The sequence below is a fragment of the Oryctolagus cuniculus genome, chromosome 13 (genome assembly GCF_964237555.1).
Source record: "Oryctolagus cuniculus chromosome 13, mOryCun1.1, whole genome shotgun sequence".
NCBI classification, from domain to species: domain Eukaryota; kingdom Metazoa; phylum Chordata; class Mammalia; order Lagomorpha; family Leporidae; genus Oryctolagus; species Oryctolagus cuniculus.
Window position 1 is genome coordinate 22679407 of NC_091444.1, and position 20886 is coordinate 22700292.

Consider the following 20886-nt stretch of genomic DNA (forward strand, 5'->3'; position numbering starts at 1 on the left):
CAGCCCCATGTGGGCAAAGCACCCAGAGCCTCTGATGCAGAGTGACCTCTCACCCCCACGCCCAGCCCTTCCCTATCGCGGGCATCAGCTCGCGGAGCTGCGTGTCCTGCTGGGCAGGCAAGGCTGAGCCCTGAGTCTGCCTCCCGCAGGCACGTATTTGGTGAGCCGGCAAAGGCCTAACCTGAAGGTTCTCACGGTGACCCAGCTGGGGCAGAGAAGCCAGGGCGGCCATGGCAAATGGGAAAGAAATGGTCTGCTGGTGACCAGAGGTTTGGTGTCACCCCATCGCAACCCAGGCTCACCCGAGTTCCCGCAAGCAGAGGGTGGACCTTCCTGATCCTTAGGAAACACGAGGGGGTCTGGATCCTTGTTCGTGCCCACTGTCTGGATGGGGGTTCCATCTCTGTGGCCTCTCACTAGCTGGGGCCCTTCAGTCTCTGCACCCCTCTTGGCTGTCACCCGGACCCCCCGTCCGTTCGTCTTCACACAGTCTCCAGGTAGGCCTGGTTTATACGTTTTTACAAAGTCTTCTTCAGAGGAGTTACTTATGACTCTCCACAGGCTAGAGCAACACCTGCTGAGGGCTCTGTGCCGGCCCCAGCACAGGCCCTGGATACATTAGCAGAAGGAATGAACTTGTCTTGCTCAGCTCTGCTGGTCCCCCAATACCAAGGGGGAGCGTCCCCTGCCCTGCTTTCCCCAAAGAACACAGCATAGCCGTCCCGGCAACCAAAAAGTTCCCCGACCTGGGGGAGGGGAGGAGGGTCTGTCTTTCACGCCAGTTGGCATCGGTGCTGTGAGGATCTCGGCTCACAAATGCCTGCCTTCAGCTCTAGACGGTGGAGAGAAAGTATAGTTTGGGAATCAAAAGTGCCTGGATTGAAATCTCCAGTGCGTGACCTTGGCTAAGTCACGAAATGATCACGCTTGCTTTAACCATAAAAGGGAAACGACTCCTACGTCATACGGCTGTTGTGCGGACAGAATCAGATAAGGGCGGGCAGGTCCTTAGCAAAGGTCAGCCTCCCCTGTCCTGGACGGCCAGAGCGCTGATGTCCATCTCATGCCTTCATGCCTCATTACACACCCTGATCTGGGCACCACACTGCCTGCAGTGCCAGGCACTCAGATGCGAAGCCCTCACAGGGGACGCCCCCTTCAACCGGGACCACAGCAGGCAGGCCTGGCTGCATGGACGGTCCTCCATGTCCTCCAGGCCTTGCTCCTGTGCCGCGAGCACACACCAGTCCTCCCTGCCTGTCCCTCTCCAGCCCCGCCCCACAGGAATCTGCATGGACTGTGGGGCCCTGGAGCTGTTCTCTGGCTTTAGCAGCCCACGAACAGCTCTGGTGGAAGGAGCCAGCCAGAGTCCAACCCCACTGCACGCTTGCCCCATAGTCACTCCAGGCACCGGAACGGCAGGGCAAAGGGAGGGCCTGCTGCAGACAGGGCCGGGTGGCATGCCTAACACATCTCAGAGGGAGGCCACAGGCCCAGAGGAGTAACCAGGCTGAGGAACAGGGCCCGGCTCAAGCCGCGGCTGCAGCGTCACAGGCACTCAAGCCAGAGGACAGAGCCGAGATCTGCATCAGACGGTTCACAGGCCTGACCAGAGCAGGTTTCCGGGGAACAGAGAAGGCGCTGACCAATCAGGGTCCCTCTCCCACAATGCCAGCCAAGCCACACCACCTGGGCTTGGTTAACCTGTGCTGGATCCCAGGCGAAGCGGCCCCACGCTGCCTCCTGGCTCCCAAGCCTCAAGGATTCAAAGGTGAAAGAGAAAGTGCCAGATATGCCAGGGCCCCCTGGCAGGGGTGCCGCCTGTCCTACCCGCCTGACTGGCAGCACACAATGCCCCGTGTCATGGCAGCAGGAGCCAGGCTGGTGATCAGGGTGCAAAGAACTAGACAAGGGACAAAAATAGGAAAACCAGCAGGGCAGCGCCAACCCCGATTCTGGAAACACGCCCTGGAGAAGACAGCAAAACCAATCTCCCCTTCACATCCTATCCTGGTCTTCCCAACCTGGCCAAGGACGGGGCTGTGAAGAGGAGTGGAGCTCAGCTGTAGCCAGGCCGGGGCACAGGCCATCTGTGTGAGGGCCAAGGCGGCGGCCAGACCCCATCCGGCACATCCTGAGAGACCTGGCTTGCTCCCTTCACCTGCACCCAAGCTCACGGCTCCTCTTTGTTCCTGCTCCAGCCCCAGTACCCCAGCCGCCTCTTGCCACATGGCTGCGGGAGGAGCGGAGATGGTCGGGTTCCGTGAAGGAACAGACACTGGACTCCTCCAAGCTGTCCCGAGTCCTCGCTCGGCCAGGATCTCAGAGGCTGCTCACAGCCAACTCAGACTCCTGTCAAACGGGGAGAAGAGGAAAGGCTGAGGGCGAGACCAGGAGAGCCAGCCCACAGTGCAGCCGGAGGTGGGTAAGCATGGGTGCCTTGGAAAATCATCTGGCTAGATCCTTGCTTCCCCAGACCCCAGAGCACCGTGCAGCCGGCTGACTCCAACTGGCCCTACTGACCAAGAACGCTACAGCCGTCTTCCCAATGCGGGGAGAGCTCCCGGTGACGCCGACCGCCGGCCTTCCACGTTGTCCACACCACGACAGACCCCCCTCCCCCAGCTCTGCTGGCCGTGGTCACTTGTAATCATCGACCACTATCAGCCGGACCAGCAACAAGGGAGACAGAGAAATCTCTCTAGGCCAACAGCCCAAAGATGCTTTGCGATGGCTTTTACTGGGCCCAGACCTCATTTTAAAGGCAAAGGCAGTGAGAGCCTGGACAAAGAGACTTATTCAAAAAAGAAACTCCACAAATAGGGGGACGTCCCAGAGCTCCCTGCTCTGCCCCATCAGAACTGCGGGCCACAGCCCCAGCCTACCACCCATCGAGGCTACAGGGTGCCGCAGCGAGACGGAACAGGGAAGGGAGCGCCCGCGTTCCAGGCAGGCTTCCAGGATCGCACAGGGGTTAAGCCCTGAGTCTCCGGCTGGCCGCTGGGGGCTGAGGACAGTTTCCATTCGCTTACTGTGGGAGGTCCCGCGCTCTGCCAGTGCCACACCCAGCAGCGCTGCCCAACCATCTCCCACACATCCCAGCAGCCCTGAGCCTTCAGCTGCCCGCCCTTCCCCCAAGCCTCTGCCGGTTACTAACCCCATTCACAGAAAAGCCAGGAGTGGAGAGTGGAAAGAAGAGAGCAATTGTTTGGGAGATTGTGAATGGAGAAGTTGGATAATCCCCCTCACCCCAGCAAGGGAGATGACCTTCACGCAAAAGGGCCCCAGGGCTGTCACACTTGACTCACCTGGGACGCAGGGAGGCCGTGAGGTTCTGTTTTCCTGCTGCATCTGGTTTCCAGCGAGCAGCCTGGTGCTGACTCACTGACAAGAATGGGATCACGTCACATCAATCAGCACGCGGGCCCCAGAGCCACACAAGCCGGCGGCTCCACTCCCAGCAACCCCGAGCAGGCCCAGCTCCCGGACGCTAGTGGCCGAGTGTGCCCTCAAATATCCTCAAGGAAGTGGCGGAGGAAGGCAGGGACCGCAAGAGCTCTGAAAGGAGGAAGAGCGAGGTCAGAAGACATCCTTGGGCAAGGCAAGGCCAGCAGGAAACGGAGGAGAGACGCCCGAGGCTGGTCTCCGACGCAGGGCGCAGCCGTGCCTGCAGAGGCACACTGTCTCCGGAGAACCCCCTCAGCCCCTCCCGGCCCCCTCCCACACCAGCGCCCTCATCCAGCGGGACCCTTGACTCTATCAGCATCTGAAACAGGGGCTAGAAAAGTGAGCTTGGCAGCCGAGACCCTGGGAGAGGCGCACACACATGCACACACGCACACGCACGCCTTCCCAGACTCGGAGGCCCTCGGAGACAGCTCACTCTCTCTAGGTTCGGGTTCTCTGATAGAAGCGCTCCTCTCCCGCAGGGGAGGGCAGACACGTCTGATAAGAATTGCTTAGCACGATGCTATATATAGTCTAGCTCCCTACCAGCCTAGAGATTTGGAGCTAGAACTTGGCAGAGAACCATGCTAGGTGCTGGCAAGGACCAGCCTCCCGCGGTCAGCCAGCGGGGAGCCCCACCTCTGGGCCGGGGGCTGTGCAGCACGCAGGGTCCTCGTGGCCCACGGCGCCCTGAGGGACGCAAGCTGTTGGCTCCGTTTTTGGGAAAATCAGCTTCTCCCAACACGAAGGGATGTGTGGGGGCTGAATGCTGACTCCTCTGCAGCTCTCCAGTAGCACCAGAAAATCAATCTAGTCCTCTCTCCTGGAGGGCCGCGGGAGGGGGCGCAGGAGGAGAACGGAGGGAGGCACAGCTGGCTGGGCTCAATAAACATCCATCCACTTCCGATGTTCGAAGAAATAAAAGAATGTAAAAGAATGCAGAGGAACACTTACTGCAGAGCAGGGCTGCCAGGCGTCTCCCTTCTCTGTTCCAAATAAATGCGAGCGAGCCGCTCCATCCGGCACCGCGACGGCTTCTCTTCTGCACCCTGGCACCGTCCTCAGCCGAGCCTGAGTCGCCAAAAGGTTGTCACCCACTCATGCAGCCAGCCGCACTCTCCTGTCTGCTCTGCAGGGACGAGAGAAGGGAGGTGGGTGGTACAGCTCATGGGGCCAACCAAGCTGCAAACTGCGTTCGCCCTCGCCGGGACCCCTTCTGGGCCTGATACGCAGCCCCTGGGCCATGGCCCGAAGCTGCTGTCCATCATGCAGCGAAAGAAGCAAGACACAGCCAGGCAAAAGTGACCCGGGGGTCCACCGTCCTGGAGAAAGGCCAGTGCCAGTGGGTACAGGGTCTGACCAAGGAGGGGCTGTCCATCACCTCGTTCAGAAAAACAGAGCCGTGGAGCACAGAATCCGGACGCTCATCCTGTGTGCGCTTCGCGATGAAGAAATTACAAGACACTGAAGTTCCCAACGCCCACATAGACGCCATCTGTTTAGGTCAAGCTGCTGTGCGCTCGGGCTCAAAAAGACATGACGTGCAGGGGCTGTGGCTGCCTTTGCACTCTGGGTGGGGACGCCTGGCTCCCATCCCCTGCTGTGCTCCACTCTCGGCTGTGACCTCGGTCATGTCCCCCTGGCCCCTCGGGTTCTCGGGGCCCAGGAGCCACTCCTAACAGAGATCCCAAGTGAGTCACCCTGGGAGGTCCCTGGGGAGAGGAGGTGGTGCCCGGTGACAAATGTCAGGGCTAGCATGAGAGGAGACGGGGGGAGGGGCACCCGGCCAGGCAGACAGGTGCTCCTCCGCTGCGTGCTCTGGCCGGGAACGGTGGTCCGGCCAGGATGTGGTGGCTGTGGAGGTAGGTGCATCTTCTCTCCTGCTCCCAAGAAGGCATGGCGGGGCAGGGCGGGGCCCGCCGGGCGGGGCCGCGGGGGAATCACGCGCCCGTGGCGCAATGCTGCAGAATCAAGAAGAGTCTAGAACCCGAGCCGCCATGATGATGCGCAAAAACACTAAAAGGTCAAGGACTCCAGGTCCACTGTTGCACCTAAGAAGGAAATGAGGAAGACGAAGAAGCAGGTTCGGTTGGGACAGTCAGGCAGGGAGCCTAGGCTGCCCTCGGCCGAGGGCCGGCGAGGGGACACAACAGCTTCACGTAAAGCCCGCCCGGCAGAGACCGCCTAAGACGCCATGTCTCCGCAGCCGCACTTGTTCCTGGGGTCCCGGATGGCTGGAGCTCACCTCCTCTGCCTGCCACACACCTGCGCTGCAAGGGTCGACCACCAAGACCACCACAGACAGAGCCATGGCGAGAAATCCCGGCAGGTTTCCCTTCCGGCCCTGAGAAAATGTCTGTCTTTTGGGACCAGGGAGAAGAGCTCAAAAAATGACCCTGTTTGCCAAGCTCACTGACAACACAAACAGCTGTATTTGCTCGCCAGTCTCTAAAATCCGCGAGCTCGTAGAGCCCTGTCGAGTTACCTGGCGTCGCCTGCGTCCTGGTGCCCGGGGCTGGCCTCCTCTGCCCAGCCCTCCCTGACAATGACCCCGGGCACCCGCGTCCTGGTGCCCGGGGCTGGCCTCCTCTGCCCAGCCCTCCCTGACAATGACCCCGGGCAGAGAGGATCGGCTCAGCGCCCCGCTGAGCTGTTTTTGCTGCTTTCATGTTGACAGAACATCCTGGCCACTCGGCTGCGAGCTCCATCTCCCGGCTCCCGACACACTGAGTCATCTTCCAAAGAGGAAAAAAACAACAAAGCAGCCGTCACCAGGGTCCCCACTGCCGTCGACTGACGACTGGCTGGCTGTCGTCACTCTCCGCTCTGCGGCCCGGAATCGGTGACGAGGGGCTTCAGGGTGCCCACCTCCCCTCCCACGGGACCGGAGCGGCAGGAAGCAGGCAGCCACTGCTGAGATGCGGGAGGGAGGGAAGCGAACCTGGCACCAAGAGGCTGTGAGCTCGCTGCTTAACCCTCACTCTGCCACCGCAGCGACGCCCGCCACTCCACAGCACCAGTGGGTGGGTGGGGGCACCACCTCCCGCAGGCTCGAGGTGCCCACTTGCCCGGGTTACCGCCCCCCCGGTTCTGCTCCAGCCACCCTCCATACCCATGTTTTAGGTCTCCGATAAGCCACCAGGCAGGAGAAGTGAGCTGCAGAGGTATCTACTAGGAATACCCACAGTACGGATTGCCGTGGCTCCATCTCACCAGCCGAGGACTAGAAGACGTAGAGCAATCAAACGGCTTGTCTAAGACCACCGAGTTAACAAGAGGCAGGAGACGAGACCTAGGTCTGTGCAGCTCCGAGGTCCCGGCTCCCTGCCCTGGCACTGCGCTCTGAGGAAGCCGGAACCAGCCCACCTCCACCACCTCTTCTAGGGCAAGGCAACCAGAAGACCTGGAGCTTGTTAATACCTCAATCTCAGCTACAAACAAGCCATCATCTTGAGTGAGCCTGGTCGCAAAGAAGAGGAGAAGGTTAAAGAGGTAGGCACGGGAGGAAGAGCTACGGACACAAGCAGACCAGCCCCCCAGCTCCCACATGGGACTTACAAACTCCTTAAATAGGCACATAGCGGGGAGCCACCTCCTCATAGGCATCTTGCAAACACTGAGGATGCAGAGAGAAAAACGCAAAGGTTGCGGGAGGCCGGGGCTCAACCACAAGCGGCCACTTACCAGCCACGGGAAAGAACGCCATGAACTCTCCGACGAGAGCCTAACATGGTATCTGGCAGACAGCAGGCACCAAATATGTATTTGCGCTCCTCCTCCCTTCCTAAGCCTCTCTTTGGAGCTCGTACCCCAAGAGGTGGTAGACGATGCCCCACAAGAACCGTGACACAACAAAAAGTCCCACCCGAGGGGGACGGGGTGTGTGGGAGTCTGGCCCAGGGGCAGGGCTGGGTATGGGGGCTGCTCCCTGCCAGGGTCTTGGGAGAGGGCAGTGGAGGTGCCGAGGCTGCCGCAGGTGGGTGCAGAGGCAAGATGGCAGGGGACCACCCCTGCTGAACACAGGGGCACAGGAAAAACAAGAAAAAGCCAGGAGCCTGGTTTTGTTGGAACGCGTGGTCCACTCAGGGAAACCAAGCGAGGCTGCCTGGAGCAGGAGCGTGAGGGCCGGTGACAGACAGCCTCCAGCCTCGTGCAAAGGGGAGGCATTTTATTCTGGGAACGAGGAGAAACCATTTTACATCTCTGAGCAAGAAAGACAAGATGGCCGCTGCACGCAGAGGGGCCTGGGGAGGAGGGCAGTCAGCGGGGAGCCTCACCAGAGGATGACAGCTGGACCCACGGCACAGGCAGGGGGCACGGGGGGCACACACAGGAGGAAGACGGCGAGAGGGCAGAACCTTCGGAAGAAACGCCACATGCTGCTGAGAATCTCATGCCTGCTCGTATGGGCAGGCAGCCGGAGACACAGCCCATTCGGGGGACCCAGACCTCAGGCAGGTGTGACGCATCAGACACTGGGGGTCGTGCTCTGCCCCTACCCACCCCGCAACGCAGCCATCTACCCCCGATACCCTCAGCCTCAGGCAGACGGGGCCACGGAAAACCCAATGCCCAGGCTCCGGCCAAGCCGGGGCCCCAAGGTGGTGAGGTCCCCACGCAGAAGCCTTCACCCGAACCCCCCTCCCGGGGCTGCGTCCGAGGGTGGGACTGGGCGGTCCTGCCCCTGGGGCCACCTCCACTGCGGCAGCCGCCACTGCGCCTGCGCCCCCCGCTCCGCCAGCGCCCCCGCCCCCCGCCCACTCTGCGGAACTGGCACAGCAGGACTACAAACACCAACGCCACCAAGCCCAGCAGAAATGCCTCCAAAATGGCAGCCGATGGAGAAGCCCAGGAAGACCAGGGACCTAGACGAGGAAGGGGCAGCCACGGGGGCCTGGGGGCTTCCGGAGACTGCCAGCTCCTCCCATTGGGTCCTCACACCTGCCCTTACTCTCCCAACTCTCACACCTCTTCCCTGAGCCCTGCCTTCAAAAATCGGAAAGGACGCCAGGAAAAGAATGGCGCCGGCCCCTCCCCCGGAGAGGCCCTGGGGGGCCATGGGTGACCCAGGGCCTTCGGAAGGGCATCCTATATCCTGAGCCCTGAGTCCGGACAGCAAACCATTCCCCTGCTCAAACCAAGCTGCGGGCACCCACTGGACAGGAGCCGGCCCTCCCAGGGAGTGAAATCCTCACTGCTCCTCAGTCAGACCCCCCACCCCCACCCCCCAGCTCTGTGGCCCTGGGGATCCAGGAGGTAGGGTTGCAAGGAAGGGCCGAGAAGGCACACGCCATGCCCTCCGTTATGTAACGAGAAGGGCGGTGCTCGTCCCGGGCCAGGGACCCAGGGCGCACTGCGCTCCCAGATGCGCAGTCATGGGCGGGGGCGCAACGCGCGTTGCAGGGCTTGGGAAACCCCTTCCCCACAAACAGGGCTCCGCAAGGAGGCCAGGATGGGGAGCGGGGACCCTGGACCTCTCAGGCCTCCCTCCCCGAGCAGAGCCAACAGCCTGCTGCCCTAGTTTCACTCTCACTCTCTTCTGTCCCCAGACTACAACCCTTTCTAACCCGGGACCTCCAAACCTCTGGCCGTCCACTGGCTTTTCTGGAAAGTCCCACCAAACACGCAGCTCCCGAGCAAGGTTCCCGGGGCCGGCCTCCGTCCTCACCTTTGCTGGCACCAGGGAGCAGCAGCTTCCAGGAGGCAGGTCCTCCCCACAGTGGGCTCATCTCACGGCTGGCTCCTGAGGGCCTCTGGACAGCCCCGGACGTCAATGCAAATCTCGCGTCCCCGGGGAGCAGCCCAGAGGCAGCAGGAAGCCTGGGGTGGTGGCAGCACCAGCAGCAGCAGCTCTGCCCTACCTTGCCGTGCGTTTCCAGGGGAGCCAAGAATTATTTTGCCGCAACACTGAGGTGTGGCCGATTGGAAAATTCCCTCTTCCGACACCAAACTAAAGGGCAAACATCTCCTTCCAATTTGGCCAGCGCTCTGTGCACCCATCTCCCCCAACCTTCCTCCCTCCAAAAATAAAAAATAAAAAAAGTTTGGGGACTCCTGAGCTCTTCTTCTCATAGTGCAGGAAATTTTAAAAGGCCCAGGAAGAGGCTTCTACTGGGCAGTCAAAAGCAGGCATAGACACCGGAGCCTACGCACACCCCTAAAGAGATTTTAGAAAGCTGCTGGGCTTCTCCCCCCTCCCCTTTAAGCAAGTGAAATGCAAATTCAGATTTGATACCCAGTCCTCAGCCAATCAAAAAAAGCTTTTCACCTGCCATCGGCCCACCCACCAATCAGAGGAGGTGTCTGGAGTGAGAGCCCTCCCCTGGCCAATGGAAGGCCAGCTCAGTCACTTAGTTAATGATGCAGCAGTACAGGGAAGGCCATCACATGTGAACTGGAAGGGAGCCAACATGGAGACACAGAGAGCGCAAGGTAAACAACTTTCCAACGCCAAGAGGATGACATTTAATCTCTAAATGCTAGTCCCTTCTCGGCTCATCCTCAGCCCCTCTCGGCCGGCCCCACAGACCCGGGAGCCTCACTACCTGTCCCCACAGTGCTCCTACCAAGATGCAACAGTGACTGCGTCACCAGCCTCCACTTTTCCCAACTACGCAGTGACAAACCTCCCAGCTCTGCCCCACTTCTCGCAGCCCACACCCAGCCCGCCGCCCACTCCCCGCCAGCCCCACATGCCCAGGGCCACACATTCCAGTAGGGGAACCCCTAGAAAACCTGCTTCTCGCCTTCCTGTTAGCACGTCTCCTCCTCACTCCCTGCCTTCCATGTCAGACCTGCGCAGACAGACAGACGGACGCTGACACCCCAGCAGCCCGGAAAGCCAGTCAGTCAGTCGGTCTGTCTGTCCACTGGAAGGGAATGGGACAAGGGCTAGGAGGTCAGGTGGGAAGCCAGGGGACAGTTCACTCCTCTCGCTCCTCTACCTCTGGTCAGGCTTGAGCAGCTGACACACACGAAGGGAAAAGAAATTAAAGTGAGAAAAAAAAAATCCTCCCTCCAAGGGGGAAAAAAAAAAAACAGCAAAAAGCGAGAAAGAAAGAGCACCCACATACGCAGAGACATTGCCCCGGATCCCAGCAAATACGTACGTGGGGGGAAGAAGGGGATGACGCCATTGAGTCCTGAAGCCCGTCGGACCACCCATCGCTGCCTGCGCAGACCCGAATCTTGGTCCGGCCGTAAGGTGCCGCAGTCCCGAATGTTCCAGAATTTGGTCTCGTTCAACCTTCCACCGTCGCCCCGCAACCTCTTGCTCCCACCCCTGCCCCCCCCACCTCCTCCCCGCGGGAACCGCCCGCGCCACCTTGCGTGTCATCGCCCTAGCCTAGGCTACCCAGAGGCCTCCGGCCCCCGACAGATTTCTGAACGCTTGGCAAGTGAGCTGGCAGAACCTGGTGCCCTGTGTTGCTATGACTTGTTTCTTGATTTCTCTCTCTCCCTGCTGCAGCACGGCTGTTGCTAGCAGACCTATCCACGGAGCTCGCTCGCTCGCTCGCTTGCTCTCTCACTCTCTCTCTCTCTCTCAGCTCTGTGACGCAGATCTAAATTCTCCAGTCTGCTCCTTGTGTTGCAAGAGCAGAACTGCAGCTTTTCCCCTGGAGAGCCGGAGGGCAGTGCCAAGGCTGGTCAAACAAGGCAAAAAAAAAAAAAAAAAGTTGGGCCTACACTCTGCTTCCCCGGCCACACTTTGCAGCCCCCTTTCTCCCACACCCACACCTCACTGCTCAGGGGCACGGAGGTCTGGGTCCCTGCAGGCCCATCGGTTCCCTGAGGGCTTCCCAGCCACAAGACTCGCTTAACTCTTCGAGTGGCAGCCCGCAGAGCCCAGACAGGGCTGCCCCATGCTAAACGTTGCATCATCTTCTCTCGAGACCCAGGGGCTTCTCCCAGCCAGCAGAAACAAGCAGTCCTCACCCTGAGACCCCCGTCCCTTTAACTCTTTCCGCCACAGACAGGTCCAGAATTAGAGCCGTAGCTCCTTTCTGTTGTTGTTTTTGGCTTTTTTTTTTGGCTACAAACCAGGACCTTTTTCTCCCTGGAATTTCCTAAGGACAAAAAGCATAATTAAAACATTGCCTGCTCACCCCACGAGTGAGATCCTGCTATCAGCGCAGGAATTTGAAAAACCACACCGAACCAGAGCCTGGTGAATCCAGAGGGAAACCCCGGGCCCAGCGTGGTAGGGAGTAGGTAGCTACATCTAGCTGCTTTCTGAACAGACACTCGAGCCACACAGTCTCCAAGATTCAGGTTGCTGAGTCATTTGTTCCCAAGAAGATCCTCCTCACAACATGAAAAGCAGCAAAACAGAGCCACGGCCAGGCCTGGGCCTGCAGTGGCCAATGACGGCGCTCTCCTCTCTGGGACAGGCACGCACGGAAAGTGGGCACCCAGCAGCCAACCCAGCGCCTGTACGAGGGCAACGCACGCATGTGCACCCACCTGGGGCCTCTGCCCCGGAGACTGGCTGGAGCTGGTTTGGGATGCTGACAGGTTTCCAGGGCAGCAACACGCAGAGCTCCCGAGATTTTCCTGCCCCCCAGACCCCAAAACGCTTCCAAGAACAGCTCAGATACTAATCCACCAGAGCCGGCATAGCCAGACACACCCAGGAAGTCTCCGTTCCCACACCTCTACGTCCCAAGAACGCAGACCACAGAGGTTTCTGACGAGCAGTCGCGCCCCGTGAGCAGGGACCTGGCCAGAAGGGAAGAAACCAGCTCGGGTCCTGGGGCAGCTGACTCAAAGAGAGCAGCACACCGAGAACCCCACAACTTCCAGAGCGCCGTGGCGAGAACGAGAGGCCGGGCAGCCGGCCACCGTATCCCCCCGGCGCTTCCCAAGGCTCCTTCAAGCAACTGCTCTGGCCCAAGCTTTCACCCCGTGGAGAGAAGGACCACTTGGAAGATCCCCGTGGCACCACAGAGCTTTAAAAGAAATCCAGACCTTCTGTGCCAGGCTCCCAGCAGGGGGGAAAGTGCTTCAAATTCACACCTTCTGGGCTCCAGAGTTGAGCATGCCAATAAAGAAGTCACCTACTGGTCTGATGACCAAAGGAATGTGGCCTTGATGGCACTAAAGCAAGTTCCCTGGAATGGTCCTCTGCTTGCTCAAATCCCATTTGCCACAGTTTCCTTCTCCATGGAAGAAAAACATGCCTAAGTTCATGTCAGGACATTCCTGATTTATCCAAGAGCCCAGGATCAAATAAACAAAGGGCTCTGCGCTCTGCCAGGGAGCCTCCTCCTTCAGGAGGGAGAAGCAGAGAGACGCAGGCCCCGCACAGAACTGGCCCATCACCCCGCAGACTCGGTGAATGACGTGGCTGCTCAGTGCCATGGCGATGGAGATGTCACGGGTGGGTGGCAGCCAGAGAGAAGAGGCAGATCAGCCAGGGAGCCAGAGCGGGAGCAGGGCAGGGACAGAGGGCGGAGACACACGGCCGCGGGGCCCATGGCGGTCTCACCACCGCAGGCAAGCTGAGCTGGAATCCAGGCACAGGTAGGTCCCGGCTCGGGTGCGGCGTGGACCCGCTGTGATTTGCAGGACGACGATGCCGTGCGTGGGCAGGCTCGCTGTCACCACCGCACTTTCCACCGAGATCTTTTCCTTCCCACGACCTCGTTACCCTTCTCACAATCTTACCAGGATTACAGCAGTCACTCTGCGCGCCTCTGGCCAATTCTAGGTCTTCCTTCTATTAACCTGATTCTGTGGGGCACCGGGAACAGAGAAAAAAAAAAAAAAAAAAAAAAACCAATGGGATGACCAGGAAGCAGAAATGAATTCCGCTCCAAAACCAGGGGAGGATGTTTACTTAGTACACACAAGGAAGCGGCTTCACCAGGGTGCCGCTCACAGTGTTTGATTTCGGGGGGTGAAGATAACTTCGGAGTGAGAAGGTGCTGGCTCCTTCCACTCACCCTCAGAGGCCCGGGGAGGCCGGGGCCAGGGCCAGCTTGAAAAGGCAGGGCTTCAGCTCGGGCCCGGCAGGTCTCGGCCTCTCTCCTGCCTCTCTGCTGCTGCAGGCCCCGGGAACTAAACAACGTCTCCAGACATCGCGAGCCGTCCGTGGCCTCCGGCTGATCTGGGTCAGAACTCTGCAATGCCAAAGACAGAGAATTTTTTTTTTCCTCTTGGAAGGGAATGAGCTGAACTTTGACCTGCCCTTGTCCAGGGCGTGGAATGCACGTGCTCAGTACCAGGCAGAGACCCCAGCTTAGCAGGCATCCGCCAGGGACGCAGGCTCCACCTGGCCTGGCCCCTGTCCCACACCAGGGCTGGCTCTACGGGCACTGGGTCTTTACTGTGCTATCAAGACAGGGCAGCCATGAGGGGACCGATTCCAAACCCTCTCCGGCTCTCAGCAGCAGCAGTGGGTGTTCCAGATAAATCAGCCGGCGATCCAGTCTCAGGCGGAACGGGCGGGCTCGGGGCCACAGTGAGGTGGCATTTCTGTTTACTGCCTGGGAGGGACACTTGCTCAGTGACCCCTAGAGGTAAATCATTTATTAAGCACCTACTGTGTGCTAGGGCAACATAATAGCACGGGAGGAGTCCAGGCCACAGTCCAGCACCTTAGACACATACATTCTGGGTGACGTCCCCAGGCGTACCCCCAAACAGGCACTGCTGCCATTTCAAAAACCTGCCCTTTCAAAGCTGGAATCCACTTCCTCCTTGAAATATCAAACATTTTACTGGGTTCCCAGGCTAGCTCACAGAAGCCTGATTTGTCCGCTTCAGAAGTCACCAACTCCAATGCCTTTGGGGACCAGACCAGTAATAAAAGAGTGCAGCGAGCAGGGAAGAGAATGTGCCGGGTGGAAAGCCTATAGCACTCCCGACGGGCAGCCTCCCCGGCGTGGGCTGCTCAGGGCTCCCAGGGAATGAAGACCTGGAGAATCCAGACTGGCCCGTTTCGCAGGGCAAGACGGAAATCTAGCATGACCACGTTAAACCCCTGATTTTTAAATACTGTCCAAAAATGTTAAAAGTCAAAACATACCTACACAGAGCTTCCGGTTTTAGTCGCCGGCTCCTAATGTTTCCAGGATGCAGTCTGTTTGCAATGAAAAGGGGGAGCAAGTGTGGCCAGAATGAGAAATGCCGTAAAACAAACGAAGACAACAGCAACCAGAGAGGAAATCCTTGCTCTGCAGGTGCTATGGGGCAGAACGAGGGCACCCTGAGCCTTAGGTCGACAACGCTGTCCATCAGCCCTACAATGGGGGCTACGTGACAGTTACTACAGGACACACTCACGTGTCCTGCCCTGACCAGCGGGAAGGGCGTGGACCCCTCCCACAATCCCTGCTCTCTCCCACTCGAGAGCTGCCGCTCTGGACATCCACAAAGGAGCTTCTCAGGGCTCTGAGGATGAAACTGGAAGGGATTATCTTAATCCAGCCGCCCATCCAAGGCACGGGGCCTCCCTATCCCATGCCACGACCAAGTCCCTGCCGGGCCTCTGCTGGTCCAGCCGCAAGGACTCAGATGACAGGGACACAGCTGAGACGAGACGGTTCCATAGGTAAACTCTGGCTGCCAGGCCTCGGCCTCTGGAGCCCGCAGGTCAATACTACTCCCCCAAAGGCTCTGAGATATTTTAGGACAGCTTTTACGACCACGAGATTTTAGGCTGAACAAGAAGGTACAAAAGGGGAAATGAAAAAGGAAGGGGACCGGGGTGTGCAGAGAGGCCAGAGAGAAATATTCTCAGCCTAGCTGACGAAAAGTTAACGAGCCAAGGAGACAGGACAAGCCACGCTCGTGAGAAAGCAGGCGCCAAGGGCCAAAGACAGACCTGAGGGAAAGAAGGGCCTGCGGGAGCCACCGGCTTAGACAGTTCCCAGGGACAGCCACCAGGCTGTGCCAACGATCCAGGACACACTGCTGAAAACCCGGAACTGGGAGAGAAAGCTACAGGCACGTCACAAGCCCTACGACGGAACACGCGCTTGCCCATCTCGGACAGAAGGGTCTCCTCTTGCCGGGGACTTGCTGGGGTGCTCTGCAGACTGTGGGCCTGAGTGAACCCCCCGGGAAGGGCTCTGCAGTCACCTTCCCAACCGCTCGCCTATATTCCCGTCCACTCAAGTCCCGGTGATAAGAAGTTCTTCACGGAGCCAGGGTTTTGGCGAAACAGGTAGAGCTGCCACCTGCGACACCGGCACCCCATATGGATGCCAGTTCTTGTCCCAACTGCTCCACTTCCCATCCAGCTCCCTGCTAACGCGTCTTGGAAAAAGCAGCAGAAGATGGCCCAAGTGCTTAGGCCCCTGCCACTCACACAGGAGACCTGGAGGAAGATCCTGACTCTGGCCTGGCCCAGCCCTGGCTGCTGCCGCTATGCGGGGAGTGAACCAGCAGTTGGAAGATCTCTCTCTGTGTCTCTCCCTCTCTCGCTCTCTTTCAAATAAATAAATAATTTTTAAAAAAAAAAAGAAAGAAATGAATGGCTATTCCAAGGTTATACAGGTATCATCTTCTAGAAATTTCATTGTTCTAACTTTTACATTCAGATTGATGCTCTCGCTGCGCTGGCACTTATTTTTGTATGCAGTCAAGATGCTTTTTTTTTTTTTGCTTACAGACACCCCGCTGACCCAGCACTATTTATTCAATGACCATCCGTTGCCTACTGCTCAGCGGTGACCTCCTTGTCATAAATCAGCCCTCCAGACATGCAGGGGTCTGGTTTGGGGCTCCCTACTCCATTCCTTTGGTCGGAAATAGGATGGACAAATGGGCCTACTACTGCAGTGTACATCACTAGTCTTAAATTTAAAAAGTATAACTTGACAGGGTTGGTGCTTTGGCATACTGGGCTAAGCCTCTGCCTGCGGCACTGGCATTCCATAAGGGTACAAGTTGGTATCCCAGCTGCTCTTCCAACCCAGCTCTCTGATTATGACTTAGGAAAGCAGTAGAAGGTGGCCCAAGTCCTTGGGCCCCTGCACCCTCATGGGAGACCCAGAAGAAGCTCCTGGCTCCTGGCTTCAGATCAGCCCAGCTCCAGCTGTCACAGCCATTTGGGGAGTGAACCAGCGGATGGGTGATGTTTGTCTTTCCCTCTCTCTGTCTGTATGTCTACCTTTCAAATAAATAAATAATCTTTACTTTAAAAATATAAATCGAGCAGCCAATGTATGAGGTAGACGGAGCGTGACTAGGCACAAGCCGGGATGGGGACCCAGCCTGAGCGTCTCAGAACAGGGAGAGCAGGAACAGTCCAAGGTGAAGCCACACAAGCTAAGAACGGGTACAGCTAGATGACAGGCACAGCAGTAAACGCTGAGCCTTATTTTCTGTAACCAGCAATGGCGTGATCTGGAGTAGAGTCACACGAGCAGAGAGCACTGCACCCCAACGTCCCGAGTGAGGCTTTGAGCAGCAGGCAGGTTGCCCTAGTTTTTCTGAGCCTCAGTTTCTTGATCTGCAAAATGGGGCTAATCTTCCTCCATGTGCTATGACATTTAAATCGTTTGACATGGTCACTTATCACAGAGTCCAGCACTGTAAGAACTCAAAAAATGCTGGGCATGATCATTACTAGTGAGTGCCCGGATACCAGCCGGACAAGGGAACAACCTCGCCACTCAGTGAGCGATCACCGGGTACGCATCACTAAGCAAAGACAGCACATAAACATCCAACCAGGGACGGAGGCACAGCGCAAGTCTAAAGTAAGATCTGAATCTGAATTCTAGCGCAGACCACTAGGTACATAAACCTGAACAGCGTACTGGACCTTGACCTTGCCGAGGTCCTCTTCGTGAGAACCTCGGAGAGCCTACTGCGCGACACGGAGGCATTCGGCACAGGTCCCGGCACAAAGCCGGTGCTCCGCGAGCCCCCGCTGCCGAGAGGATGAGGATGACGACTGTGTACTCAGGACAAGAAAAGGCCCGGTTATGCCCCCAAAGGGCCACCAATGGCCAAGCATTCTCAAGTGCTCCATCCAAGTCCTGACCAGGCACTCCCGCGCCAGACGTCATACCAACAAGACTAAGTGGACAAGGTCAGGTTTGTCCAGGTGGTAGGTCCAAGATGAGACGAGGGGCCTGGAGAAGTCAAACAAAAGGCAAAATACCGAGACCGGCCAACACTTGCTGAGAAGAGGTGAATCTCCAAATCTCAGGGGACTTTAAGATGACACGAAAACATGGAGTTGATAAACATCCCTCATCACCAAGAGTCCGAAAACGTGCTGGGCTGCTCAGGGCAGGGGTCCAGAATGGCACCTCTCAGTGGAAGGCCTGCACGGCTTCCATGGCGGGGAAGGCTGCGCAGGGAAGGTGGCTGCAGACAGCTCAGATCAGCACTGACCAGTGACTGCGATGTGGCCAGCTGCCTGGAGGACACACCCCAGAGCCACCAAGGAGCTCCTGCCACCAAATCCCCATCCCAGCGGACTGGGGCACTTCCCCCCCAGTGGCGGAGCCGCCGCGAACAAGGCCCTGCAGTGACAACAAACACTCCAAGGACACAAAGCGGTGCGGGGAGCCAAGTGAAAATCCGAGAGACAGGGCTGGGGACAGCCTGTGCTGGAGGGTAGGTCCTGGCAGAGGGGAGCTGCAGACGCGGGCAGAGAACACCGCAGGAGCCAGGTGGCAGGGAGAGTGGCCTGGCAGGCGCTGGCCCTGGGAACACGGGACTCCCTGGACTGCAGGGTGACAGAAGGCGAGTGAAGGCCAAGGTGAGGCCTGAATTCAGAGCACACACGGAAGCGAGCCCCAGCACCAACACGCTCTCTCGCGAGGAACACACCCAAGGGCAGTTTCGTGAGAGGGCCTGTTTGTCTGGGGGAGAGGTCAGATACCGTGCCTGGCGTGCCCTGTTTGTAAGCACAAGCTTCCTCCTGGACAGCCTGAGTCCGTCTGCGTCGCGGGCCAAAAGCCCAGGCTCCGAAGTGTCCTGCCCGAGCTGGGAAAGCAAAACGGGCCAAAACATCTATCTTGTCCCAGGCCGCACTGATCCTTAAATCCAAGCTCCTGCCCTAGGGGGCTCTCAACTCAGCCTCCTGCAAACCCCAGCCTGGCAAGGGCTCTGGCACCTGCCACTCTGACCATGGCCACTCCACGAGCCACAGACCACAACCCTAGACCTGGGGCTTCTAGCGTTGCCCAAAACACAGGGGACAAAGTCTTCTTGCGACTAAGGGAGTAACCCAAGGCGCCTCTTGGCTGGCTGCTCTTAAAATCCTGGCCCTGTCAACGGATGGAAATAATTTCCAGGACATGGAGTGTGGCCGGGCCGCGTGAGTGGGACTGAAAGGAGCTTTGCCCCATTCCCCAGCAGCAGGACTAAGGCCTGGGCCACAGGCCAGGCATGGCCGGGGATGTGGGAGGGTCGCACCAGAATCCTCTGTGCACAGACCAGTGCCTGGAGATGTGACTGCAGCTCTCATGGGCAGGAGGTGTCTCCAAGGCCCTCAGAACCCGGGCAATGGATGACTCATGGGGCTGCACCGACCTCTGTGTGACCACATAAGCCTGGCGCCATGTGACTTAAAAATGGAGTCTCCTTCCTGCCCCAGAACTACTGCTTTGCTTAAGTGAGTCAGATCTGGAGAGCAGGAGTCGTGAACACTGCTGGGACGGGGGTTCCCCAAACCACTCCGGCCTGCGTGTTCCCTTCTACATGATCCTACACCCCACAAGGGGCCACATCGGCACCCACAGCCTAAGACAGAGGAGGAGAGAAACCAAGGGCCTTCGTGCTCGGCCAGCCAGGACAGGCCAGGCTTTGGGCCAAGTGCCTGCCTCGTGAAGAGCTGGGGCAGGGACAAGACCTCCAGGGCCAAGGCTCTCACTTGGCAGCGGGCAAGGGGCTGGGACAGCTTATGACGCTTAACGTCACAGCTGCTTACGGCACTATGCAGAAACATCTGGGACACACGCTCCAGGCACTTTCACAGCGTGAAGCCATGGCAGAAGTCAGGTCTCATGAAACCTTGTGACGTCATCAACACATCCTGTGTGTGTGCAGGGCTCCGGAGCTGGAAGGTACGGCTGACCAGAACTCTGCGGGCGGCCATTGCATTCTGTGGTTGTACTAGAACAAGACTCTTCTGGAGGGCTCGGCGCTCCAAAGCCCCCTGGGACCACTGGATGGCCATGATTCTTGGGCCAGGACCCAGGAGAGGCCCCGGAGGCTAGTGTTCTTTCTCCAGAAGCAGAGCAGCCATGCCAGCCGTGCCTTAGCAGATACGAGATATTTTCGGAGGTGTACCCCAAGGCCATGCAGTTCAGGGGGAAAGGGGCATCCCAGTGTTCTGCAGCACCCGACAGAGGCCCAGGTGAGCAGAGACAGCAGGCCAGTCCCACAGAAGGGGCAGCCCTTCCTTTATTCCAAAAACGTTTCGGGCTGTATGGCGGCCGTAGTGCATGGCGCTCTTGGAGGAACGTGACCCCTGGCCATCAGAGGCTGCTGAGCTGGAGGAAGCAGGGTCTGGGGTACGGCCGGCCCCTCAATCACACCACAGCCCCCAAACAAGATGGGCCTCGTCCACTGGACTGAGACACCTGCGTGGTGCCTTTCTGGTGGGCAGAGCTGGAGGCGGGGGCGGCGGCTGCAGCCGGAGTGTGCTGACGACACAGTCGAGAAGTTTCTGAGGAGGCTGACTCAAAAAAAAAAAAAAAAATCCCACTAGAGCTTTCTGAGTCAGCAGAGGTTGAAGAACGGGACAGGAGCTGAGGTGCTGAGATAAGCCTGGGATTCCCCAGCCCACTTCCCCAGCAGCAAGTGGGGCACCCCTGTTCAGCAAGCCTCCCCCCTGCCCCAGCGGCCAAGGCAAGCACAGGGATCACTGCCACAGACGTAGTCACCCTTCCTGCCCCAAACCCGCAGCCAGCCACCTGCTCCCACCCAGGGGGAGCCTCCAGAACCCTGGGGTGGCAAGGCCCCTTCAACAGGCTAAGCCATCCCCTGTGACAGCCGGACTCCCAGGCACTCTGCTTCTGATCCAGCTCCCTGCAACTGCACCTGAGAGGGCAGCAGCAGATGCCCCAAATCCTTGGGTCCCTGCCACCCACTTGGGAGACCAGAATGGAGCTCCTGGCTCCTGACTTCCACCTGGCCCAGACCTGGCTGTTGCGGCCACTTAGGGAGTGAACTAGCAGACAAAAGATCTCTTTGTTTCTCTCCCTGTCACTCTGCCTTTCAAATAAATAATTTTTTTTTTTTTTAAGAAAGGCACCTTTAACTCCTTCTGGCCTCACCTTTTACTAGGACAGAAAGAGTCACCCTTGTGTTCAAGTCCAAGGTGTGGAACCCTGCGTGGGCTACTTTATCTCCCAGCCGAAAGGTTTCACCTGTAACATGAGGCAGCTCATCCTTACCCGTTCAGGACGTTGTTGTGAGATGGGAGGATCCAGAGGCCACCGCTCTTTGTAAGTGGCTGTGACCCCTGCA

General features: G+C 58.5%; 1 protein-coding gene and 1 long non-coding RNA gene across 10 annotated transcripts in view; one reads left to right on the forward strand and one right to left on the reverse strand.

The window, feature by feature from the left end:
- LOC103350987 (uncharacterized) overlaps positions 1–20886 on the reverse strand; it is a 78664-nt gene that overhangs the window by 19461 nt on the left and 38317 nt on the right. For 2 of the 9 annotated variants that reach the window (XR_007909605.2, XM_070055232.1), the window contains 4 exons: positions 13392–13568; positions 10557–13179; positions 4402–4576; positions 3309–3558 (listed from right to left, as the gene is read on the reverse strand). Coding sequence is in view for 1 of the 9 variants with exons in the window: in XM_070055232.1 (XP_069911333.1) it covers positions 13153–13179; positions 13392–13568 (204 nt within the window). In the remaining 8 variants the exon portion in view is untranslated. Of the gene's footprint in view, positions 1–3308; positions 3559–4401; positions 7806–9115; positions 13180–13391; positions 13569–20886 lie in introns of those variants that run through there. The other 7 variants (XR_011381401.1, XR_011381402.1, XR_007909606.2 and 4 more) reach the window with 6 other exon arrangements.
- On the forward strand, positions 12718–18424 carry LOC138844937 (uncharacterized). Its single transcript, XR_011381415.1, has 2 exons — positions 12718–12969; positions 16064–18424. It is a non-coding gene; the product is annotated as an uncharacterized lncRNA (long non-coding RNA).